General features: G+C 38.2%; 1 protein-coding gene and 1 long non-coding RNA gene across 10 annotated transcripts in view; one reads left to right on the top strand and one right to left on the bottom strand.

The window, feature by feature from the left end:
• The first annotated feature begins 2098 nt into the window (after positions 1 to 2098).
• Positions 2099 to 24494, top strand: part of scaf6 (SR-related CTD associated factor 6) — a 39620-nt gene continuing 17224 nt past the window's right edge. For 3 of the 9 annotated variants that reach the window (XM_022791481.2, XM_086982092.1, XM_086982091.1), the window contains exon 1: positions 14804 to 15135. Coding sequence is in view for 6 of the 9 variants with exons in the window: in XM_022791478.2 (XP_022647213.1) it covers positions 2881 to 2926; positions 8898 to 9062 (211 nt within the window). In the remaining 3 variants the exon portion in view is untranslated. Of the gene's footprint in view, positions 2927 to 6315; positions 8424 to 8897; positions 9063 to 14803; positions 15136 to 15917; positions 16074 to 24494 lie in introns of those variants that run through there. The other 6 variants (XM_086982090.1, XM_086982089.1, XM_022791478.2 and 3 more) reach the window with 5 other exon arrangements.
• LOC147757755 (uncharacterized) lies at positions 3200 to 12065 on the bottom strand. Its single transcript, XR_015322537.1, has 4 exons — positions 11938 to 12065; positions 7019 to 7070; positions 5740 to 5799; positions 3200 to 5256 (listed from the first exon to the last, which is right to left on the bottom strand). It is a non-coding gene; the product is annotated as an uncharacterized LOC147757755 (long non-coding RNA).

Genomic DNA, 24494 nt, shown 5'->3' with positions numbered 1-24494 from the left:
GTCTTTTAAATAAAAAAATCTTCGGTTTAGACATTCGAGTTTCACATTAGGCGACTGAATCGTGCCAGCTGAACATAAAGCATTCTACGGTTATTATTATATTAGCGGCTTTGAGCGCAAAAACTCCAGAGGAATAAACGGTTGGAAGGTTGATCAGAATAACAAGCCGTATGTATCTATGTATGTATGTATATGTGTGTGTGTGTATGTATGTGTGTATGTATGTGTGTATGTATGTATGTATGTATGTATGTATGTATGTATGTATGTATGTATGTGTGTATGTATGTATGTATGTATGTATGTATGTATGTATGTATGTATGTATGTATGTATGTATGTATGTATGTATGTATGTATGTATGTATGTATGTATGTATGTATGTATGTATGTATGTATGTATGTATGTATGTATGTATGTATGTATGTATGTATGTATGTATGTATGTATGTATGTATGTATGTATGTATGTATGTATGTATGTATGTATGTATGTATGTATGTATGTATGTATGTATGTATGTATGTATGTATGTATGTATGTATGTATGTATGTATGTATGTATGTATGTATGTATGTATGTATGTATGTATGTATGTATGTATGTATGTATGTATGTATGTATGTATGTATGTATGATGTATGTATGTATGTATGTATGTATGTATGTATGTATGTATGTATGTATGTATGTATGTATGTATGTATGTATGTATGTATGTATGTATGTATGTATGTATGTATGTATGTATGTATGTATGTATGTATGTATGTATGTATGTATGTATGTATGTATGTATGTATGTATGTATGTATGTATGTATGTATGTATGTATGTATGTATGTATGTATGTATGTATGTATGTATGTATGTATGTATGTATGTATGTATGTATGTATGTATGTATGTATGTATGTATGTATGTATGTATGTATGTATGTATGTATGTATGTATGTATGTATGTATGTATGTATGTATGTATGTATGTATGTATGTATGTATGTATGTATGTATGTATGTATGTATGTATGTATGTATGTATGTATGTATGTATGTATGTATGTATGTATGTATGTATGTATGTATGTATGTATGTATGTATGTATGTATGTATGTATGTATGTATGTATGTATGTATGTATGTATGTATGTATGTATGTATGTATGTATGTATGTATGTATGTATGTATGTATGTATGTATGTATGTATGTATGTATGTATGTATGTATGTATGTATGTATGTATGTATGTATGTATGTATGTATGTATGTATGTATGTATGTATGTATGTATGTATGTATGTATGTATGTATGTATGTATGTATGTATGTATGTATGTATGTATGTATGTATGTATGTATGTATGTATGTATGTATGTATGTATGTATGTATGTATGTATGTATGTATGTATGTATGTATGTATGTATGTATGTATGTATGTATGTATGTATGTATGTATGTATGTATGTATGTATGTATGTATGTATGTATGTATGTATGTATGTATGTATGTATGTATGTATGTATGTATGTATGTATGTATGTATGTATGTATGTATGTATGTATGTATGTATGTATGTATGTATGTATGTATGTATGTATGTATGTATGTATGTATGTATGTATGTATGTATGTATGTATGTATGTATGTATGTATGTATGTATGTATGTATGTATGTATGTATGTATGTATGTATGTATGTATGTATGTATGTATGTATGTATGTATGTATGTATGTATGTATGTATGTATGTATGTATGTATGTATGTATGTATGTATGTATGTATGTATGTATGTATGTATGTATGTATGTATGTATGTATGTATGTATGTATGTATGTACGTATGTATGTATGTACGTATGTACCTATGTGTGTATGTATGTACGTATATGTGTATGTATGTATATATATATGTATATGTATATGTGTAAGATGTGGCTTTTCTGAAAAATTTTTATAGAATATGCTCTTCTACTGCGTATTTTTGTTAAATAAGTGCATTATACTTTCATATTTTGCTTACAGCGGAGAGCAAACTACATGAAACAGCCGAGAGTCGGTAATTCGAACGAAGGCTTGACGACAAGGAAAGAATCTTCTAACACAAACAAACTCAGTCCCCGGCAGAGAGAGTGAACATGTATGAAACGTGGAAATATCTTAGGGCCGCTATACGCGGACATGAAGATGAACCAGCGCGTGTAACTGCGCAATAATGTGGTTGCTCTTCATTAGGCGTCTAGATGTTTCACTAGTAGATCGCTAGCTTTGACGCACTTGTTTTGGCGATAAGAAAGAACGCTGTCGTTAGCCATTTACTGATGCGTACGATATTCAGTAATTTTGAGAGTAGTAGACCGTCCGACCGCCGGTGCGCCCATAGATGTCGTTGTGTTTAATAATAACTAACGCAAACCGGCAAAAAGTTCTTCGCGCATGCGTCGATCCACGACGGTAACTGCCGTAGCAGACGATTTTTCTGCTCACAGCTAAGAAACAACTGTTTGAAATTTTAGATCTGGTAGTGCCGGTGGTGGAATTACATTAGAGACATTGCTTCTGGACTAAAACTAAATGTATCTGTGGTTGATTTCGGGTCTAGCCGATTTCCATGTATTTCTAAATTTAGTGGACATCCTAAGCTGCGCTGTCAGGACGAGTTCTGCTCACTGTTGATGCAGCCGCAACGAAATATGACAGCTTACGCTTAATACCTTGTTATTGTTGTTGATGTTCAGAATCTCATGGATGTTGTTGTCGGCAATCTCTATAGAAAAACGTCAATTTACCTGTACAGTGGTGTGCGTTCGTGCCGTTATCGCATCGTGAAATTTTTATCACTCGGACGATTGTGAAAAGCTTTCGAATGAATAAAAGCATAGACAAGATGTCGCCCGTCGAGCCTCCGGCTGGTATGTCTCGATTGATTGATAATATGGAACCATTGAATTTGACACTGAACGATTCAATTGTATCTGATACTCGAGATTAGTTTAGCGGGCAAAGGTAGACTGCTGTGCAATGCTTACAGTAACCGCTGTGTATTCTCTTTCAGGAATGGCAAATCGTAAATTACATGCAAATATCTATTGTGTTTAAAGAAGTGAGATAAAATTAGCAAATAGCATATCAATGTGTAAGGAAGGCACATTGGCACAATTTATTTAATAATTATTATACTTTGATAGTTGCATCATAAGCTAGCAGTGTTCAGTCTCTATTTTGTCTCTTTGCAATTTACACCAGATTCAGTTGCCAAAAAGATTTACGTAGAGACGTGTATAAATCACTGCAGTAAGCCGGTATCCGTTACGCCTTGTTCATCTTATAGATCCACTTAAATGAAACTTAGGGCCTATTAGGGCTATAGGGATCTGCAATAACCGATATTGCTTATATTGCTTTAACAAGACGCACTTCTTGATTAGATCTTACGCAAGTTTGTCTCGGGCGCAAATTTGTTGTCAAAGCGTTTTGTTGTTAGGTGCCTAACTGGGAGTCATGCGCAACCTTTACAGCTTTTCGGTATATTTTAAAATAGGAACGCATGTGAGATGAATGGTATATACTGAAAAAATGCATCCTCTAGTGGTCCTCTATGTTTGTGATTATCCCATGTATGTTGCCTTATAATCTTGTTGGTAAAAGAGGCATTTTTTATTGTACCTTATTACGGATTACAAATTTACGTGTAAAGGTGTGGCGTCTTGTAATACTGAAGCGCAAGTCAAGAAGGCACAAGATGCACTCCTTTATTACTATAATCACTTGTAGAGATTCTGCTATTTATCAATGAAAGTGACGTTTGCAGTACCCAACTTGAGTGTTACAAAAATGTTTTGTCATATAAAGCACTTTATTATGGCATTTTTAGTGAGGTAAGTCCTATATGGCAGCGACGATTTTCATCCTAAGTAGTATTTTTTTCGTATAGTTAGCCTAAATTTTACACAGGAATTACTGCTGGACTGAATGTAACAAACGTCGATAGAGAAATAATACATTTTATAATTAATCTTAATAAGCACGTCGCCAGCCACAAAATGTACGACTGATCGTTGTTATCTAAAGCTACTCACGAAAGCCATCGGTTTTTTGCGTATTCGCAAATTTGACAACAAGAAATTGATACGTGTAGCCTTTTTGAACCTTAGTGTAACTCCAATCGTTTATAAGAGATTGCAGCGCGCGATCCTTGAATCAACTTTTAATGAATTTACATGAACATTATTAATGTGTATGGTAAAATTAAAGAACATAATGAAGTAAATAAACTTAACTGATAATATTTTTATATCTCAAAGCATACTCTAGGGGGCGTTCCGGAAAATGTATATACAGTGTGGATCCCTATAGCTTTAGTCATTATTTATATATAATTAATATTGGAATTTCCAAATAATTTGTTCTAACCATGAATGCTCAAAGTTATTGCTCTTTTGGGCAATACGGCAGTTAGTTCATTCGGTTAATATTATGACGTATTGATTCCTAATGGCGACTTTCAAATTATCTAATGTCGTCATTTTTCTGGCGAAGACTTCATTTTTAAAGTATTTCCACAAGAACAGTATGGTGGCATCAAGTCTGAAAAACGGGCAGGGTACCCTATGGGACGTTGTCGTCCAACTTACCTATTCTGAAGATTTTCATCAAGATATGCTCTAATACAACAATAAAGACGTACAAATGCTCCGTCCTGTCAGGAATGAAGTTCGTCATTTTCATTAAAGTTTTGTTAAACGCTTGTTAAAACAAATTTTCGCAGTAGATTCAAATAATTACTACCAAGACAGAATGATCTACTTAACTTTTTGCTTGAAGTTCCGCGTTTGGTAAATTTACTCGGTGGTATCCATGTGAATTTAATTATTTCGACGAACTGCGTCATTTAATTTCAAACTGTATTTCTCTAACCTTTTTTGCTATGCATCCTGCTCGTATTTTTAAGTACCATTCGTAAAATCGTTTTCTTCAATTCGGATCATCTTCATTAACAAAATACATCATCTTGGGATGTAACTTGTTCATTTCAACTATCTTAAATGCAATGGATACTTTGTTTATTAATGTTAAGCCCGTGACATGATTGTCTTACCAGTTTTTTGGCATCTCTCACCCTTCGGTACTGTTTCTTAGCTGATGAAGCTCGTGGATATTTTCGATCTTTCAGGATGTTATCTGCAAGCATCAGTTTCATCCAGATCTGCCTGAAATTGCCAGCGACATTGTCTTGGTAGTCCTGCAAAATTACAATTTTCTCATTAGGTTTTTCAGATAATTTTCTATGTAAGATATTTCGTATAAAAATGTGGTATAAAAATGGTTTACTCGTTACGTTCAGTGAAGTACACCCTGAACGTCATGATTTGTTAAAATGTTTATGCACCACATGTATTCGCTATTCTTAAGGAAGATCTATTAAACATGATTACATTAGATGTACTAGAGTTTATTGGTTCTAGAATATTACTCGGATAAAATTCTATCATGTTTATTTTCATTGATCTTCAACAGTAATTTCAGTAATTATCGGTTGTGATAGTTCCACAGATTGACTGTGTGTACAACATGGCCATATTATTCAAGCCCAATGACAAGGGCAGTCGTGAACAAAATCGTCAATTTTATGTTTGTATCTACCTAGCTCATTGTGAACACCCGATTGTGAACGTTTTTATTATAAGTGTAATGTGTTGAACTAATGTGTTCCCATTGTTATTACCTGTTTCGAGTGATAAGCTGTGATACCATCTGCACCAATATTTCTTGTTACTTTAAGCGACTATTTGGTTTACCGTCGACAGCAACGATTACGTCCGTTTTGGGAAACACACAATATGTTATAATGAGCTGGTAGTCATGATAGTGGCAACTACAGATTGATCTGCCTATTTGTTAGATGTTAGCTTGATAGTAATGTTTTTTTTTTTATGAAATTATTTAATTGTGATACTGGTAGCCTTTACGCGAAGATATTACTCATGTATTATGGAAGTATTCGTTTCAGGTAATAAAAATTAAATTAGCTTGAAAATGATAACGTTTTCACCGACGGTAAAGGGCCTGTTCTCTTTATGATTTTTTTAAGTTAACAAGTTTTAAGTAACAAGTGTTAGCATTATTTTAGTAAATTATTGGCGGTATTGTTGGATCTGCAGAAATAGTTATGCGAATAACGTCTAAGGGAATAACTGCTATTCGAAGGTTTATTTTTGTGATTTTTAAAATCTATCGGAGTCGGTAAAGTTCCCGTAAATGCATTCATTGCTATATGTTATTCAAAGTATAATTTACCAGATAGGTTGCAATAGGTGCCACAATGATTTTTGCGCTACAGAAAATGAGACAATATAAGCCAAATGTATAGAACCAAATTAATACGATGAGACCACAGGCACCAGGTCGTCAAATGCTATTTCTAAATATGCAAATACGTTCGCATGATTCCTTTTTTTGCTATTTTCGCCAGTCGTTAGCGCATTCGAGCTTTGTCAGACAAAAACACTTTTCAGTGTTAAATTTTGCGAAACAATTTTGAAAAATTGGTCCCCCTATCAACCTTTTGTCAAAACTCTATTCCACCACGAGTTGCCTCTTAACTCGCAGATGAGTATTTTAATATGGTGTTTTCTGTACTATATTCACATTTTATTTACGAGCTTGAGCTACAACTTAAGGTTTTATGGAAGGCGCTAGGTGAAATGTTTAAAAGAAGGCCAACTTATCAAAATTTATAGTGCGAGTCACCGGTGAGGTTCTAAATAAATGTTTTATTATTCAGATCTGCTGAAGAGAACGCTTCAAGAGGAGTTCAACAGCATGCGTTCGTAAATTCTTACATTTCAGTAATGGTGTGGAACAGTATTAAAAAACAGTCTACTCGAGCATCACTTAAACCAGCCGCAGTGAAATATTTTCACTGACGCTCTTCGGCAATACTTTGATTGAAAATTCCAATTGTTTAGACAGTGCATGCTAAATGGGAAAGCAAATGTTTTTACCTCCGGTGAAAAATGGCACAACGGCCCATGTGACTTAATACCACCAGGTCATCTGAAAAAAAGTGTTTCTTACATAATTAATGCATAGTGTTTATCATCCGCTATTTAAGCCAACTGCATAAATATTAGACAATGATTTAATTGCCATGTTCTACACCACCAGAATCTGATTGCCTTCGGATTTCTTAACTAGTGTCGCATATATTAGTTCTCGAAAAAAATTGACCATGTTTCTAGCCAGATGGCTTTAAAGTCGTATATTTCACGCCATATTAGTTACATCGACATTTTCATTTGAAGGCTGAGATTTGTTAGAACTTCTGAAATGTCTTTATTCAGATTTAAGATAGAATATTTTGACGATGGGCGAAATGTTTGCTAAAATTTACTGTCTTTTACAGTTGTATTACGATGAAGGCATAGTTTCTGATCAGGCCCATAAAAAGTTATGCTATTTATGGTTAAAACGCATTATCGGAATAAACGCCCCAAAGATAGTTCTGTCGCTTTTACTCTGCAAATTTCGATACGAAAGATGCTGCTTGTAGTTGTTGACAAGTTATGGAAAAAGCTCACGAAGTTATCGCAAAAGTCTGTGTATTACACAATCTGTAGCAAAGCCCAGACTGACGCCTAACAAGGCGATTCTATGAGTTTGGTGGAATTAGAAAGAATCACACGCTGTGAGTTGCTGCCGCTTGGCAGAACGATCGATTCCAACCTCTGCTGTCAACAACTAACAAAAAAGGCGACCAGAATTAATGAATAGAAAGGGAGGGGCATTGTCTTCAATTATGACATTAGTAGATAATAAACACCTTTAGCTATCCGGCAAAAATCGAGAAAGAGCTTTGATGGAAGTTTGAATATATTCACCGTATTGTCCAAATCTCGTACTATCAGACTATCATCTATTTCAGTTTCTGCAGAACTTTTCTAATGATGCAGTTTCAATGGAAGAATGCAAAGGTTATTTGTCACAGTTTTTCGCCCAGAAACCACAGATGTTTTACAATAACGAAATTGTGGTGTTACCACCAAATGGCAGCAGGTCATCGATCCAAATGACGCAGATTTAGTTTAAAACTATTGCTTTTGTTAGAAATGGTCAATACTTTTTTGATGACCCAACATGCGTTAAGTAGTACTTTATTGAAAGCGAATGATGATTTTTACAAAATATGAAAACATACGTTAATGTTTATAGTGAAGCTAAGATGTCATTGCGAACCCGTCCAGGAAACGCCCGTTCTAAAATCCGTCCAAATAATTTACGAAAGAAACGAGTTGATTAAATGCTGATATGTTCAGTTGATATAAATTAATATTAGAGAAATCGATTGATTACGTTTTCAAAACACAAATATCAAACCTCATATCAGCTTCTCCTGCCGAAAAAAGAAAGGTGAGATATTATGAGTTTCTAATTTGTTTGTACTATAAAAATAGTTGGCTGAATTAATTTTCACTTTCCTTTATGTAGTGCATTATTTACACTGTTTTTCATCAAAAGTGCGATAGCCTATTGATGCCTTCTTTTGTATTACATGTGAGACATTTGGAGTCGTAATTTAACTCCGTGAATACTTCGAAATCACCTCTGTAATTACACGTTAGGTGCACTATACTTTGTATAACCTACTGATAGCTACCATGTTTTCATTTGTTATAGTTGCCATTGTCTATTGTTGTTACTACTAGAACGACATTATTATGCATATAGAAGGACCGTGTTTATTGGTCAACGACGTTCGACTTCATAGATATCATTCATCTGACATCATAATAAATATTGTTAGTAATTCATAGTATGCTGCTGAAGACGTAGCTGTCTTGCTGTGGTTTCGTCCACGTTGATTTGTTGCTTGCCATTTTTCAGAGCTTCGCAACATCATCATGAAGTTGGCTCAATTTGTAGCCCGGAACGGCCCCGAGTTTGAGGAGATGACTAAGCAAAAGCAAAGGGACAATCCAAAATTTGAGTTTCTATTTGGCGGACCCTTTCATCAATACTACGTCTGCCAGGTCAAGGCTCAGCATGCGGGTAAGTCTAATGAAATGTTTCTGGGCAAAATAGTTTATGCAAGATACGGTTTTCATAAGATTGTCTTTTATTAAATTATATTTTGATAGTATCTCCGATATGAGATATATAATAATAAGTATTACATCTGACTAGATCATAACGATCACAGCAACTGTCACAGGTAGCTAGCACTTTGTCTCTCGCGTGCATATTTTCCGATATTTCAATCAACCCTCTGTGTACATCTCCGATTCTGCGCCGCCGTCGAAGAGAGCGGACGTTTATTCATTCCTGCCAGTTTAGGACCAAGATATTGAAGAAGAGGCACCCACATCGAAACGCTCGAGATACTCGAATAATGAATTTATGGGTATCTGTCTTTTTGCTGGAAGTTCTTCCCACTTTATACCAGATAGTTATAGGTTAATAATAATAACTTTTGAATGTATAGTTGCACTTATCTTAAAAAATGCTACAACTTCAAAATGGAATTCGTCATACGAAGGTACGATTTGTACATAGTGCCAAATGCGGAACAAGCGCGACTTTTATTCGATATTATGAATAGCACATTTGCATACGATTTCGGTAGTAGGACAACAGATATCATTGCAATGACCGATCGACCTGACTGAACGATAATGACAGTAACAACAACCATGTTTGGCCTATTTTCTCCTGCGCATCGATGACAACAGCGAAAAGTTAGTCTCGGCGAGCAATTGTTGTTGTGCATCCACAACCATAGAATTGCCACAAGCGGTTCGCGAGATTCACCTCCAAAGCGGACCAGCACTTGTCGGCTGAGATTAATGACGTCGACGTACGGTTGCATGCGTAACACAGAAAGATTTGCCGTTAAATTTTGCCGTATGTCCGTCAACTAATGTTATCGCTCAGTGGATACTACTAAGAAATTTAGTAAGAAGCGAGCGGTTCCCTATTGGACCCTCGCTGCGCAACTTTTCACATTTAGTACGACCGTTTATATTAGCTTAGCAAGAACCATGCTGTCCGTCGCCTATGAGCGAACGTAAGCTTGCCACGCCGCAATAACTTGCCAAATGACTCGACTCTTTATACTGGCGGAGTTTCAAATCCAGATGAAGCGATTGCTTTGTGGAACACTCTTAGAACTCTACGTTGGTAAAATAAAATCAAGCTTGACTTGGTGTCTTACCAGGTGACCTCTTGCTGATAAACAGTGATTTACATTTACAATCACTTTTAACTGGTTACTTATTACGGAATTGATAATATAGAAGCTTAAAAAAAACTCATCGTTGAAGACCTAATTATCTTCGAACATTCTGTCGATTAATTTGCTCTTTATCAATATATAAATGTAGGCCTTTTTCTGTTCCGGAATAGTTCATAACCGTTGCAATAGACCCATAATTTTGTTGCAATAGCTATATTGTGCAGTGTTTTCGTAAGTCTTTTTTTGGTAAACACAATACCAGCTATAAGCATTTTTTTAAATTTAGAATGATATTTTTAATGGAACATTTTATATATTAACAAGTCTAGGTAGGAACGCATTTTTTGATTCCAACATGGTTTCGTCTCCTAGATCTAGATAGATGTCTAAAGACATCTATCTAGATCTAGTTTGCAAGCGTAATAAAAGTAACTGATTCTTGAATAAAGTGCTGCAAATAACTCGGACGATCGTTTTCACCTTAAAAACTAGTTTGTGAAATTGCGATTCACAAGTATAAATGGGATTGTACTCTGCGCATGAACGAGGTTGTTTTTAATGAACAGCGCAACAATACAGCGTAGACACTTTGGGACACTTTCGTCAATTTGAAGCACACACCATACGCATTCCTCTCTGCTTATTAGTAGAGCAAGGAATATATCAGGATATGGATATGTATAGCGTATTACTAAGCGGATTAATATGGTCCATCTTGTCTGAGAGGCGTTCATGCTGGAACGGCTAGAAGTCATCGTGAGCTTTATGATGAGAACATTGAAGAAGATTGTCTGACACAAGTTTCTTTAGATTTCAAAGTAAACGGAAGAGAAGAAGTTTGTGTTCGCAATTCGGCAATATAAGGTTGGTTTGCGCTAAAAATTAGTCCATACGAGTTCGTACATTTGTGTACCCCGGAAGTTTACTCAGCATTGCTCTATATTGTATTAAAACTAAATTTTATATTCAGGAATACGGCCGACTTTGAGCGGACAGCAACAGCTAAGGCACGATGCAAATTAGGAGCTTTGTTCCTTTACTATCCTGAGTCATTTCAGGAATAGTTTGTCAAATATCAGGCGTAACAGTAGACAGCTAGGCCACATATGGCCAGTGTCCCAGTAAGTTCAATATCCCAGCGTAGCAATAACAAAAGGTTTGAGTGTGACAAGCTGACTGTCTGGTCAGCGGTGTCTGAGTCATCGCTAGGAGCCACTGAGTGGCCTCAGAAAAGGATCTGTCCTGACATCCCAGCGCCCTAGTATTACATAATTAAGGATACTACTGTCTATTACTACAGAATTCGGCATTTTCACAAACACCAACTCGTGGTAGGACGGCAAAGGTATTAATAGCAAGATGCGAGCCTATCATTAGTCACGGAAAGGTACGTTAAGCAAAGCATTACAGAGATTTGAAACTACAATATAACCTAAGGTTGCTCGTTAGGCCACATACATTGCGCATAATACGACGCGGAACCGATTATCGATGTTGTTTTAGGTTTATTAGTGCATAGAAATTCTTGTGGTGTGGGTCTGAAATTAAACCAACACAATTCTTGTTTTATGAAATCGTTTGTATCGTTGGCGAGTGTATTATTATCTGGCTGCGGCATTTGGGTCAACACCGTTATTTATTTGTAAGTGTTTGAACATAAGCGTTAGAAATTAAGGGAGCAAATGTACGTACTCTTATATGTGTTTCACTCAAATGGACGGTGTACAGTCAACGGTCGTGAAACTCACGTAGGCCATCGTGTGACCAACAACAGTCCGCAAAGGGCCGGCGTCTACAAGGGAGGTGGGTGTTAAACGTGCGTGCGCGAGTCACTGGGCATGTTTGTCGCTATGTGATAGCTGACACACGCAAGCTGAATCAAACGTGAAAGAGAAAAGCGCGTCTATTTTGTATTTGCTTAGCGGTAACTGTACCTACCTATTCATGTCTACGGGCATTTATCTTACATTAGAATCCATCATTTAATGTAAATGTAATAAAACATTTGTGATCAAGTAAAGAACGACAACCCTTCCAAAGAAAGCGGCAACAATAAGAGGTTTGTTTATGGTTGTCTCTATCGTAGTTTTTTCTATTTAGACCCTCTCTGTTCTTGTCAGGCGGCGGCTTCTTATTCTACTCTTTATAACGCTTAGGTACCAAGCGGATACAACGGATACGAGCAGACCATAGTTCTGTCTGAAAGCTACTGCGCATAAAGTGATGTTTTTGGTTTAATTCATTGTTTTGAAGCAGCCGCTATGTATTTTTTCGCTTTACATGGTCGATGTTTTTTGATCTCCGATTGCATATTGGTTGTTGTGCTACTTGGGCAGAAAATCCCAGTTTATGTATATCTAAAAGCCTGATACGCCCGAAACGTTCTTAAACCTGACTGCCAAAGAGAAACAAAAAACCTTTTAATCTTTATATAAACATGTGTATATATACGGGAACTCTAAACCATACGTGGACACGTTCACGTATGATCCAGACCTTAGACGTCCCAAGCAATCTGAATTTACGTAATGGCATCCTCTGATCTTAAAAGCTAGATGTACTCCAGAGCGGCAGTCAACGCTACACAATTTCTATAGGCACAGGAGCACCTTTTTGTTTTCATAGTTTTAGTAGGAAATTGTTTCCTGAACCAGTTTCACTTTGATATTTGGATTCACCACTTTGAATCCTCAATACGGTTTAAAGTAAAATGATATTCATCGTTCTTAAGACACGCGTAAGGCAAAAAAAAACACTTAACTTATTTTTCGTAAGATTTTTTTGTGTTGTCTTAGTAGGTTGAACTTAGAACTAGTGCTGTAAGATACAAATCGTATGCTGCTCATAGACTTAATTCTGACAATATCGCTTACTGAGACTCAGTTCATTGAGCGGCTGCCTTATCTTTTCGACGTTGACGGCAGTGATGATTAAATAACATCATCTAAACGTTTTCATTTGGATTTCGAGGTTGCGAAATAGAGGCCAAAGTCTATTCTCTATTAAAGGCAGATTTAAGGTGTGAAACATATTTAAAAAAAGCTTTGGTTTTTAAACTTTCAAATGCATTGATCACGTAATACTTAGATCAGCACTCGCCACATGACTTTCAATGTTGAAGCTGCCCATAGCTCTAAGCAAAATTTATACCCGTAGATCGAAAGGCGAGCTACGTCGTGTGTCATATTATTATTACCTACAAAAGTTACAGTTTCATGTTGGCTACAAAGACGCGAAAAGGGACTATGATATGTAATGATATAGGTACTGTCGCATGTAAAGTCCATGTTTTTGGATACTGTCAGTAACGCCAAGCAACTAAAATGGTTACAGATTATTTATTCAGTTGCTTATCATTAAGCGAAGGTGGGGTACGCTGACATCAAGCTTATGCTTTTTAGTTTTTGTTTTCTAATTATTAAGCTCGATAGTACTAAGCGCTTGTAGTATTGTTGATAGGCAGTTCCCATTTTGAATTACATTCTGCTATCAATTGCCGGTCTGTTCAAAGTAACAAACCTGTTGAATCTTCACAGTGTTTAAAGTAGTAATATATTCGGCCACATTGTAATGATCTGCCGCTCCCCAAAAATCTAATAAACGGTGGTCGTTTCCATCAGACCGTGATCTATTCCAATATATGATAAAATTTACGAATGGGTTTGGTTTTAGGCCTTGTGCTCAGATATTGGTGTGACGGTGCGTGTACTGCGTATCGTTGTGAACTACGCATTGGTATCCGCGTCTCTGCGTGCCCTTGCATTTCATGGATTCGTGCCAATCAGTTCTTATGTGTTTACGACGCTTGCGTAGATATCCTCTGTTTGAAGCTCGTGTTTGTTTCGACGCTGACAAATTTCACCTTTTGCGTTAAGCGTTGCAACTAATGAAGTAGTCCATATCTGCTCTAGCCGATGTTGGTATCACTTCGAGCATCTACGATTAGCCTTCTATATCTCGTATCGATATGATCAATGAATGTAGGTGAGCTAGGTTAGGCCAGGTAGATCAACAGTAGCTGGATGGATCGTAGATCTTTGCGTACTATTTTTTGACGCCTATGTAACAACTGCTGATTCCTGCCCAGCAGCTGGTTATGCGCCCCCATACAAACGTATGGGTCCAACCGAGTATTCTTTTAATATGTTCTGTGTGACTTGGTGATTCCACATATTTGGCGCGAATCAAAAGAATGCCTCCTTTCATATTAGCTATGAAAGTTCAACAAACAACGCGTTTCTTCAAGTAGAGTTTCGCCTCGTTGGAAGCGTGCCGTCCAGTATTTCGTTTCCACACACAAGGCTATCACTAGTTGATCTGTTTAGCAAATGCTGTAGGCCTTATTGTCGCGAATGTGAATTGTATGAGCCTTTCACCACTTGAGACTGCGACGACTTTCTTCGTGAGCTCTCAACTCTGCTCTATTCTTTCTACCTTAGTGACAATGGCTGACTCCTGTTGGCGGCCTCCTGTTTTCGCTGCAGCACGAGCCCTAAAGCGAAATAGGCGCCGAGAGATGCGGGACCAGGAACGCAACTAGATGTTGAGCCTAACCGGCAGAACGGCCGCCGAGTCTCGTTCGACCACTGCGAGCTGCTTGAGGGAAACCTTGCCGCTGATCCTTTGACTTGTGGCTACTATTGTCACCTTCGCTGCTCAATTCGTCCGCTTGCCAGCGGACAAATTGAGCAGCTAAGGCTAACGGCTATTACTACAACGACGTCACAACTTGACAGAAGAAAAGCAGGAAAAGCGCGGGGAGGAAGGGGGGATGGAGAGTTCAGCCTGTCAGGCCTAGCTCTACGAGCGTCAGAAGCCAGACGTTCGAATAGAACTTACCGCAAAGTTATAAGCAAGCGCGAATTTGCAAGCAAAACAAACTACGTTCAGGTAAAAATGTCGCTTTGGCAGTTTTGACTTAAGAACAGAATTGAGGTTTAAGCGGTGTATGTATATATAGATATATCCTGTCTAATTGATTTTACAAAATAAATAGAAACTTAAGGACGAAGCTACGTTTTCGACACCTCGATCTTTAACGATTCAAATGTGTTTTTTAAGATTACTGTAGTTATTATTGCAAAAAAATTATACAGCAAAGGTAAATCTAACTGATGCTGCTGTCACTTAGTTAGAAAATTAATTTCCCAAGCGAAGATAACCGGGAAGTCATCATACAAAATGCAGTTTTATACGTATTGGTTTCCGATGATTTAAATTAGCTAGCTACAGTTTATGATCGGCCATTCGTAATTTCATTATAAAAGGTAACATTAAAATTCCGAGTCTATTCAAAAGACTGCGTACACACCTTTGGCCTGTGCTACAACGTAAACGTAAACGTAAAGAGATTCTTAGTAGAGTAGTAGTGGCCCGACGAGTTGGCCGACAAGTAAGTTCCATATATTTTGTAAGCTCTAAAAAATAGTGCCGTTTAATGAAAGTTTCCCAGTTAATTTTTACGTGAGAATATCTAACATGCAATTTTGATCGGTTCTGCTTTTATCACTATCGTTGAACTAGTTTCAAGGTCAACAGTTGATGGAAGAGCGTGGAGGCCATGTGCAAATAGTCAAAACATTGCATCTGTCTGTACGCGCCCCAAACGGTGCGCATATAACTAGCACCTGCTGGGGCCGTCTTTATCTTTCTGTTTTGATCACGTTGATGCACAGAGTCAGCGAGTGCAACACACAACTTATATTAACTTTCCATTGTGTAATAGCAATTATGTGTGTGTACGGTTAATATGTCACTTGGTCGGTGCTTCGTGACAAGAGACGTGTGGCCTGTCCGGTTTGTGTCCAGCAGTCGAATACCACAGTCAGGTAAAACGACCTGGCATTGTTCATTCTTGTCGGTGAGTCGGTGAAGGCTTCTAAGTGGAGCAACCCCGCATTTATCTGATGAAGCTAGCTATCTACCAATATAATGTTCTCAGTATGAAATTGCAGTATTTTGGTAGTTGAAGATGGTTCATGCATCCAATGCAGCTTTATCTACTATATTTTGTTCCTTATATGTAAACCGTGAAGGCTTACGAGCTAACCGAGACAGGAAACGGGTGTTATTTGAATCTGAACGGGAATTTGTTGACGAGTTAAGCTGTCGTTCTGCGACTTACCTTTGTTGTTTGGCTATCGCATCGCCATTTGATTATTTTAGAATTAATGAAGCGATGTTTCTATTACACCTACGGCAAAGAACAACGTGTAGTAAATATAAACACCGCAAGTACACTGTCCTCCGTTTCCTCCTTTTTTTAAATTATACCTTAATCTATTCGAGACGGAGCGTTCGCTGCTTTAAGTAATTTCCAGACTAGGAGCGACGCAGTTACTGTAAACCCTGTTACGTACGTCCTTTTACAACAAATGGCTTCACCTTCAGACCTAAAATTCTAGCTCTTTCGTTGAATTGTAACGAAATAGCTTGTGTTTGTCTATTTTGTGCCATGAAACTCAAGTGGCGATCTTTCGCTTCACAGAATTACTCGGGACATTGATATTTAACGTCAGATATGTTTTGAAGATGCTACGCATCTATCGGTTGTCAATGCAGGTCTAAAAAAAAGTCGTCGAAATTCCAAAATCTACTATTGATCTCATGTATCTTAACGCAACAACTGTCCATTATAATATAACTAATCGTCACGGTAAGGCGCATAATAATCACGAACTCTACGCTAACTTACGTCAAACCTACCTGTGCATTTCAACTAATTACCCTAGTAGCGCAGTTGCTATTTATCGCTCACTCTGTTAGTATTCCGTAACTCTAAAATGGCACCCTTTTTCGACTATAAACCCAATGGCTCGGGCTTGATTTTGTTCTTATATAGTATATAATTGTCGCATAATTTTTACGATGTAATCGCCACTCTTAGAAGAACGATCGGTTTGCTAATCCGCGCAGGTCATTCATAGATGAAGACAGTAAATAATGAGATTATTTTTATATCGCATGACATGGACACCTTTCGATCCTAACATGTCCTCTCCGCTTTTGTTTTTATCATAGATAGTCTTGCTAAAGTTACGTAGAGCTGCTTAAAAATTAATGCAGGTTACTTTTGGCGCTGTCACGCAATCGCTAGCGGGCTAAAAATCTGCTTTACAACTACGTTTGGTCCTTGTGTCATCAACAGTGTCCTCGAGGTTAGGCAGCGATCTCTGAGAGAGTCATTAAAGGCCCTGTGAGCGATTGATTCGTTTCACATCGAGAATTGCTTTACTTAGAGTGACACTGAACCCATCTACATGGGGACCTTACAAAACAAACCGCTGGATTCATCTATGGGACAGTAAATATGTTAGGATTGCACGTGTGCATCACAAAACCGGTAAATGAACAGGAACCGGAAAGTTCTACTACAGAAATCGCTATCTCATGTCCGTATTCATAAAATCTCTTATGGACGTTCCAATACAAGCTAAGAGATGCGTGCAGATTCCACTGCAATTGGTCTATTGCATTAACCGCAGCGCCTACTAATACTTCTCGTCGTCACGATTATCCATACAGATATGGAGAATTTGCTGGAATAAAGTTCTACGAGGTTCTCATTACGTTCTATGCAGGTATTAGTCTCGGATGTGGTGATTATACTTTTTCTTGATAGTCTATGAAATCCAAACGAACATCGAAAGTCTACTGGATACTCCTAAGAATAGAATCTGCTAAATATTGTAAAGAATAGTTCTTTACCGTTTCTGGTTTTTCTTCAAGATGGCGTTTTACGTCAGCTGTATATATATGACATGCTTTTTGGCGACACAACCGTCATCCGCTTGTTTTTGACTCAGCGGCCGCTTGTGATTGGCCGGTCTACGTGACTAAGGCAAAGCGGTGCGCGATGCTTGTGTAAGTGCGTGACTGTGGTAATGAGGCATTGTTGTTGTCGTTACTGTCGTCGACATTACCGTCGTCGTAGTCGTTGTTCTCTCGCAAAGTAAACCTTCCTACCTATCGACAATGTCCACCACGAATCGAGAGCTGCCTGCGTGAGCTACGCTATTTACGACGGCGCCGCTACGTTGTCGCCGTACAGAAACCTTTCAAATTGGTTAAAGGCCGCCAAGCAGATAAAGGGTGTAGCTACAGCACAAATGACAAGTTATGTTGACTCGTAACGATATACCATGCACAGGAAGAAGGAAGCCTTTGCGGAGGGCAAACTCAAGATTACGATGAAATCTTGATCACTTCTAAGTTGCATTTTATATAATGGCTGCGCTATTGCTTTGGCCAATTATATACCTTGCCATCTGTAAGATTTATGATCTGCTAAAATATTGCGGAAGTTAGAATTCAACTGGATATTCGGTATTTTGTACGACATTCTTGGTGAAACGCATAAATGCTCAAAGACTAAATTTATCACAGTGACTGGCTCTGATCTCAAACAGAACTTAAGAACTTGTAAGTTACTATCTTAAGCAAATTTGCAGTTGCCGCTGCAGAACACGGCTAACTGTTGCAGAGTAGAAGAGGAACTTTTCAATTTGATGATGAGAAGGATTGTTTAGTAGAATTAGCATGGCTACCATGATGTATAGGAGCACGTATTGCATATCTAAGCAATGCATGGCACCAAATGCCCGGATCCGTCACACTGGCCGCGTTTCGGTATGCATGCCTTTCTTTCTACTTTGCGGGTCCGACATTTGCTTACTTTTTACTTTTCTTATTGGTAAGCATCAGCCAGCACATCTCCGATCGTGTCTTTCAAGCTGGTATATTTAACGGAGAAGGCAACCTGAACGTCGCGCGCCGACGGGCTGTGATTCGTCGTCTATTGCTTAGAGAAAAAGTGAACATTTAGGAAGTCAAGAACCAATTCCTCTGTTTTTAAAGTGTCTGTGGTGTTTCTACTTGGCCTTCCACGTTTTCTGATTGAGGTCTTTACCAGATCGAGTCGAAAAATAGATATGCTGTCAATTTAAATGCAAGGCTGTTAGAGGTACTTAATAACCAGAGGTTTAAGAAAGCCTCGTTCAGTATTGCGGTAAAAGCACAACCTTTACTTAGTCTTCCAGAGTGAATTTTCTGTTGCAATGAATACAACCGACGCTTGTAGAAACTCAGAGAAGCAACTGAAACAGTGTAGATTTGAGACCTAAATACGGAGTAATCATGAGTGCGATTTTGTATGCACCCAATTAGCGCCTGCGCGATAGTCATTGCGGCCCTCAGTTGCTGCAGATGCGTCTGTTGACGACCGTGCGTCTATTTTCGAGCAGAAATGTTTGCGTGTCTTGGTCTGTCCCGTACGTGGATGGCCCAGCGATAAAGTTATATTAACGTAAATATGATCTAATACATAATAGGACTGAGTGCGTGGCTTACTGACCAGGGCACGACGGGGGCTGATGGTATACAGCGCCAAACACGACGCTGATCTACTTCTGCGTTTCTTACGACTTTTGGCTGCGTGGAACTAGACGTTTTCTCATCAGGAATCGACCCCCGTTTCAGTTCATAGCGGTTAGAGCTTGATGAAATGTCACTGGTCGTGCTAGGTTATCCATAGCAGTGTGGTCACACCTCGTTACCGCTTTGACGTACATTCATATCGCGACTATCATTGAAAGTAGTTTCCAGTTTACTGGTGTCGCATTCAAAATATTTATATTATGAGAAATGATATCCCTAGGGGCAAACTTTATGCCACCTAAGTGGTTAATTAATGTCATTTCGGTTTACATTCACATAAAGGTGTTCGAAACGGGACGTTTTGGTTTCTTATGATTATTCGAGTTTTTGTCCTGTGGCTTCTTTACGGCTGTGGTTAAAACTTCATAATGTAATCACAGCCACTAAGAACGCGGATCGAACTAAATCGAAGAATCGGCAAACGTTTGGTTGAAACAATGAGAGCTACAGGCTGTGATCATGAGCTGAAGGTCGAACAAATCCAGCCTCGTCGGAAGCGAGATTTGTTAGTGTTATCCGCCGTCGTCTCCTTATTCATGCTCCACTGTTACCGCGGCTGATGCTACAGTGTAACGCTCATGGCCTCGCATTCGTATGGCCTTTCGTCCTGTAAAGACGCGAAGGAGAGTTACCTGCGCGTTATAAAATGTATCCGCGATTTGCTAGTTCCAAATATGAGGTCTGACGCAATCTTTGCTTTTTGCCGTTTATTATCGTCCCATCAATTCTTATTACGATAGATGTGAATTTACATAATAACTGATAACGGCCTGCGAACGGACATTTTTTTCACATAAAATATCGCAGTAGCAAATTAATCACTCTTTGAAATCGAAGCTATCCTTTGCATGGCAATATAAAATGTACCTATTTTAGAGTATTGCTAAAAATACACGTCACGCAAAAAAGGCAACACTCAGGATATGAAATTATAGTTATTTTCATTGAGAACACGTTGACACTTATTGGTAGTTTCGAGGAAGAATGAGTGCAGATGTCAGGTAGAAGTAAAGTATATAAAAATCTATAGAAACAGCGCCTGCGGCAATGAGCTTTTCTGGTACATGCAAGACCACTTGTCTACGATCAGCCTAACTGTGTCGCTAGATTGCGAGCTGCGTAATAACGGTATCTAAGCTAAAAATGTCTATTCCGTGCCATAATTTCGTGCGTTATTTTATCGTTACCTTGTTAAAGCATGCGACGATACCGCTTATGGCGGACCGTAGCTCAATTTGTATTAAAATCTCTATTGTTTTGCTTATCTTGAAGCGTTTCGTATCACACGGGATAGTCACGGCTCTTTTATGAAATGGAAAATCAACGAACTTATCACAGCTGTTTGGCCTTTACTATTTTGCCTTCCATAAGGACGGAAAGACGCTCAACGTAATCAACGAATGAACTAGGCGAACACTTTTTCTCCGAAGGTATTGGATGTATCTGAAGTTAGGTCTCACTAAAAACTACACATAAAGTTTCTAGTTGTGAATTGCTAGGAGAGAGTTTGCACGAATCATCTACAAAATAACCATTAACTACTATGCCGTACAATTGGCTCGTTATTATAACAACGCCACTTGAGTAATGATTTTGTGGTAAATCAGATGACTGATGGTAATTGACTAACTAATGATGCTCTTAAATATCAGGGTGTTTGTACCAACTTCAGCGGTGTCGTAAACCTAGCGAATAGCTTCGGTTTAAACCTTGTTGAACTTGACTCGGAGGACAGGCAATGGTTGACAGTCTGCCAAACGAGGGCATCAATGCGGATATTTAGAGTATGAAGCGCGAAGCGAAGGAGAGCGTAAGAAAGAACGCTGCTACCGTTGTTGCAAAGAAGATATGAACTGCTATCGATTGCATTAGTACGCGTCTCGATTTATGAAGTTGTTTACGTGTGCGGCCGTTCGTTCGTCTCAACAGTTGGATTGCTGCGACGTAAAATTTTTTTCGTTATTGTTCATGATACTAAGCTGAGACCCGCCACAGTACCGACGATGACCTGGTGGCTGCTAACAATCTTTTGCCGGGCTTGTGAGGAGAGGCCTGCTTTTCCCCAAAGCCAGTAGAATTCGCGATGTTACTATGCACTTACTAGAGATCAATCGTCTCCACGCAATTACGGGAGCTTGCGCAAACGAGCTTGCAAACTAGCCTGTTACCTGTAACGTAATAAAAAAAATTGCAGTGCATGCATCCGGCCAAAGCAGGCCGTGTACACGGCGCAGGCTAAGGTTAATCCTGGATGAGACACGCTCGCTTCAGTTTTCCTCAAGTAGACTATGTTGCTGGCCATAACTACCCCTCTGGAGAATTAGACATGACTTAGGACAAGTCCTAATCGAGATGCGAATAGAACTACGCGACGACCTTCCTTAAAATAGCTGGCAGATGACTGGCCCAAATGAGGACAGTGATTGTGAAAGTATATGATGAATATTTGGGTGTCGAGAGTCTATTTAATCCTTGAAGATCATGCATTTGCTAGCTAATTGAAAAGTGGCATTTTTCGGCAATAAGTTATCGACGACACTGTACGACGATGCATTATCCTACAGCAGTTCAATCTTATGTCAACCCTTCAATGCTACAAGGGGACACAATGTTGAAAAACTATTGACCGTTTTTCTAGCTACAAGGTCGCAGACGACCGAATTTCAGGTAACATGGGTCGTGTCGGATTGTTGCCATTTCAAAGTTAAACCTCAGAGGTAGTAGCTGTTCTATAATTGCTGAGCTACCTTTATTCGAGCGTAATAGAGGGCCTTGAAAATGAGTGAAATTCCCGCGAAAATTGGCTAAATTTTCTTTCTTAAGCATTATTGGGATGCTGTATACGAAGGAAGAGAAACCTACCCTACCGACGGAGTAGGCTTAGATTGATTTTTAAAGCGTCGATAGAAGCGCGAAGTGATTTGATGAAGAAACTGCTTGATCTTCCACCTTGACGATTGTCTGTTCTCGATATAGAAAATAGGTGACGGCATGGCTACTAGAAAATTTTGATCGAATTCATTGTATACTGAGTTCATAAGCATAAGGCCACTCATGTTTCAGTTATATACAATGTATAAAATATAATCTATGTAGAAAGTATCTCTTGGCCGGGACAGCGCCATTCCCTCTACTATTTGCGTTAAGAATTCTGTTGTTATAGGGTTGTTATCGAAGATGCTATACCACTAATAATAAGTTAACTTATTATCTGAACACTTGAACTGCAATTTTACTAGGACAAAGGCGCATATCTTGGTTAGGTCCATTGAAAAAAAGTATGACCAAAAAAAATTTCGATTGAAAGATACTCCTCATGGTGACCAATTAAGTACAAAAGAGTTAAGAAAGACCGACCCGTAAATATTATAACATCGCTAGTGAACTAAATAGATATTACCAAATAGTTTTAAGTCGTTCCGAGAGAACTGGCCATAAAAAGAAGCTCGATATGCAGGTATCGTGCGATCCAACGCAAAATAATTCGGTCTGCGAGGCTCTACGGAAACGCAACGTGTTGGAGCCTGTTTTATAGCAGTTGATCCATAGATCACCCATAACAATAATGTGCAAAATATGAAATAAAGAAAAATGCGCTCTGAAAATGTGACAAGGCCCACCCTAACGTTAAAGAAGGTGGTGCGATGTTTTAGTGGAATTGAAAAGAAATCGTGTACTATTAGTTGCTGACGGCTGATTCGGATTTTTTTTTTGTCAACACGTAACGTAACTACAACAGGCCAAGGAAACGGCTCAACCGGAACTAGTAGATTGGAAAAACGTCGCTTTTTGCTATGACAACGCCAGACCACGTATATATCTAGCTACCGACATAAATTAAGAGAATGTAGATGGGAAATTTTAATGGATCCACTGTATTACCTAGGTCTCGCTTCATAAGATAATCATAGGTTCCGATTTCGGCAGAACCCCTCGAACGGTGGTAATTTGGTTCCACTGAAAGGATCCAAAAATCACTTGACACAATTCTTTGGCGAGAAACCAGTGAAGGTCTATAGGAACGGCATTATAGTGTTACCAGAATAATGGCAGGAGGTTATCGATCAAAATGGTGCACGTTTTGTTTAGAACTATTACTTTAAAATATAGAACATAACCTGCTTCAACTTCACCCTAATATAGTTTAATACTCTTTTAGTAACGCAATATATAACGAAATGTGAAGTAATGTGAAGATGTAAAGAATGGGCCTTTAAAACATATAATACATTTTATCTCTAAAGGAGTAAATCGTATTAGTAGTTCGAGGGTTATTACGGTAACTTTGTGTATAAGATTTTCACGGTCGTGTCTAAGAATGAAAAAATCTAGCAAGCTCATTTTGAAGTCCTGATACGTCAACACATGATAAGATTCAACTCATTTTAACCAATTTAATCCTTAATTTGTTGTAAATTTCATACATGATTCAAAAAACCGAAACGATACAATTTCAATATTGTCGTAAAACCCCTCAGTCCGTAAACGACTGTCAAGCGATGACTCGTGCTTACAGCTGTTTACTCGTCGAAGTGTTTTGTTTAATTAATATCAAACGCGTGAGCTTAAAGAGGCATATGTCTTACGGCGACATCTTTTGGAAAGGCCTTTTGCTGGCAGGTCGTACGTGTAACGATGTTCATGCTAGGCGAATCAATTGGAGAAACCCTCACATATTCAAAACTAAGTAAACTTCGAGAGAAAGTTGTGACTCGTAAACCCAGTGCCTTACACACATATTTAGCTTGGAAATACAATCTTATATACCGCGTAGGAACCGAATATATATGTTATCTTTATGCACATCCTAAAAC

The sequence above is a fragment of the Varroa destructor genome, unplaced genomic scaffold, assembly GCF_002443255.2.
Source record: "Varroa destructor unplaced genomic scaffold, Vdes_3.0 BEIS01000002.1, whole genome shotgun sequence".
Classification (NCBI taxonomy): Eukaryota; Metazoa; Arthropoda; class Arachnida; order Mesostigmata; family Varroidae; genus Varroa; species Varroa destructor.
Note: the sequence above shows the minus strand (reverse complement) of the source record. Positions and strands in the feature narration are given on the sequence as shown.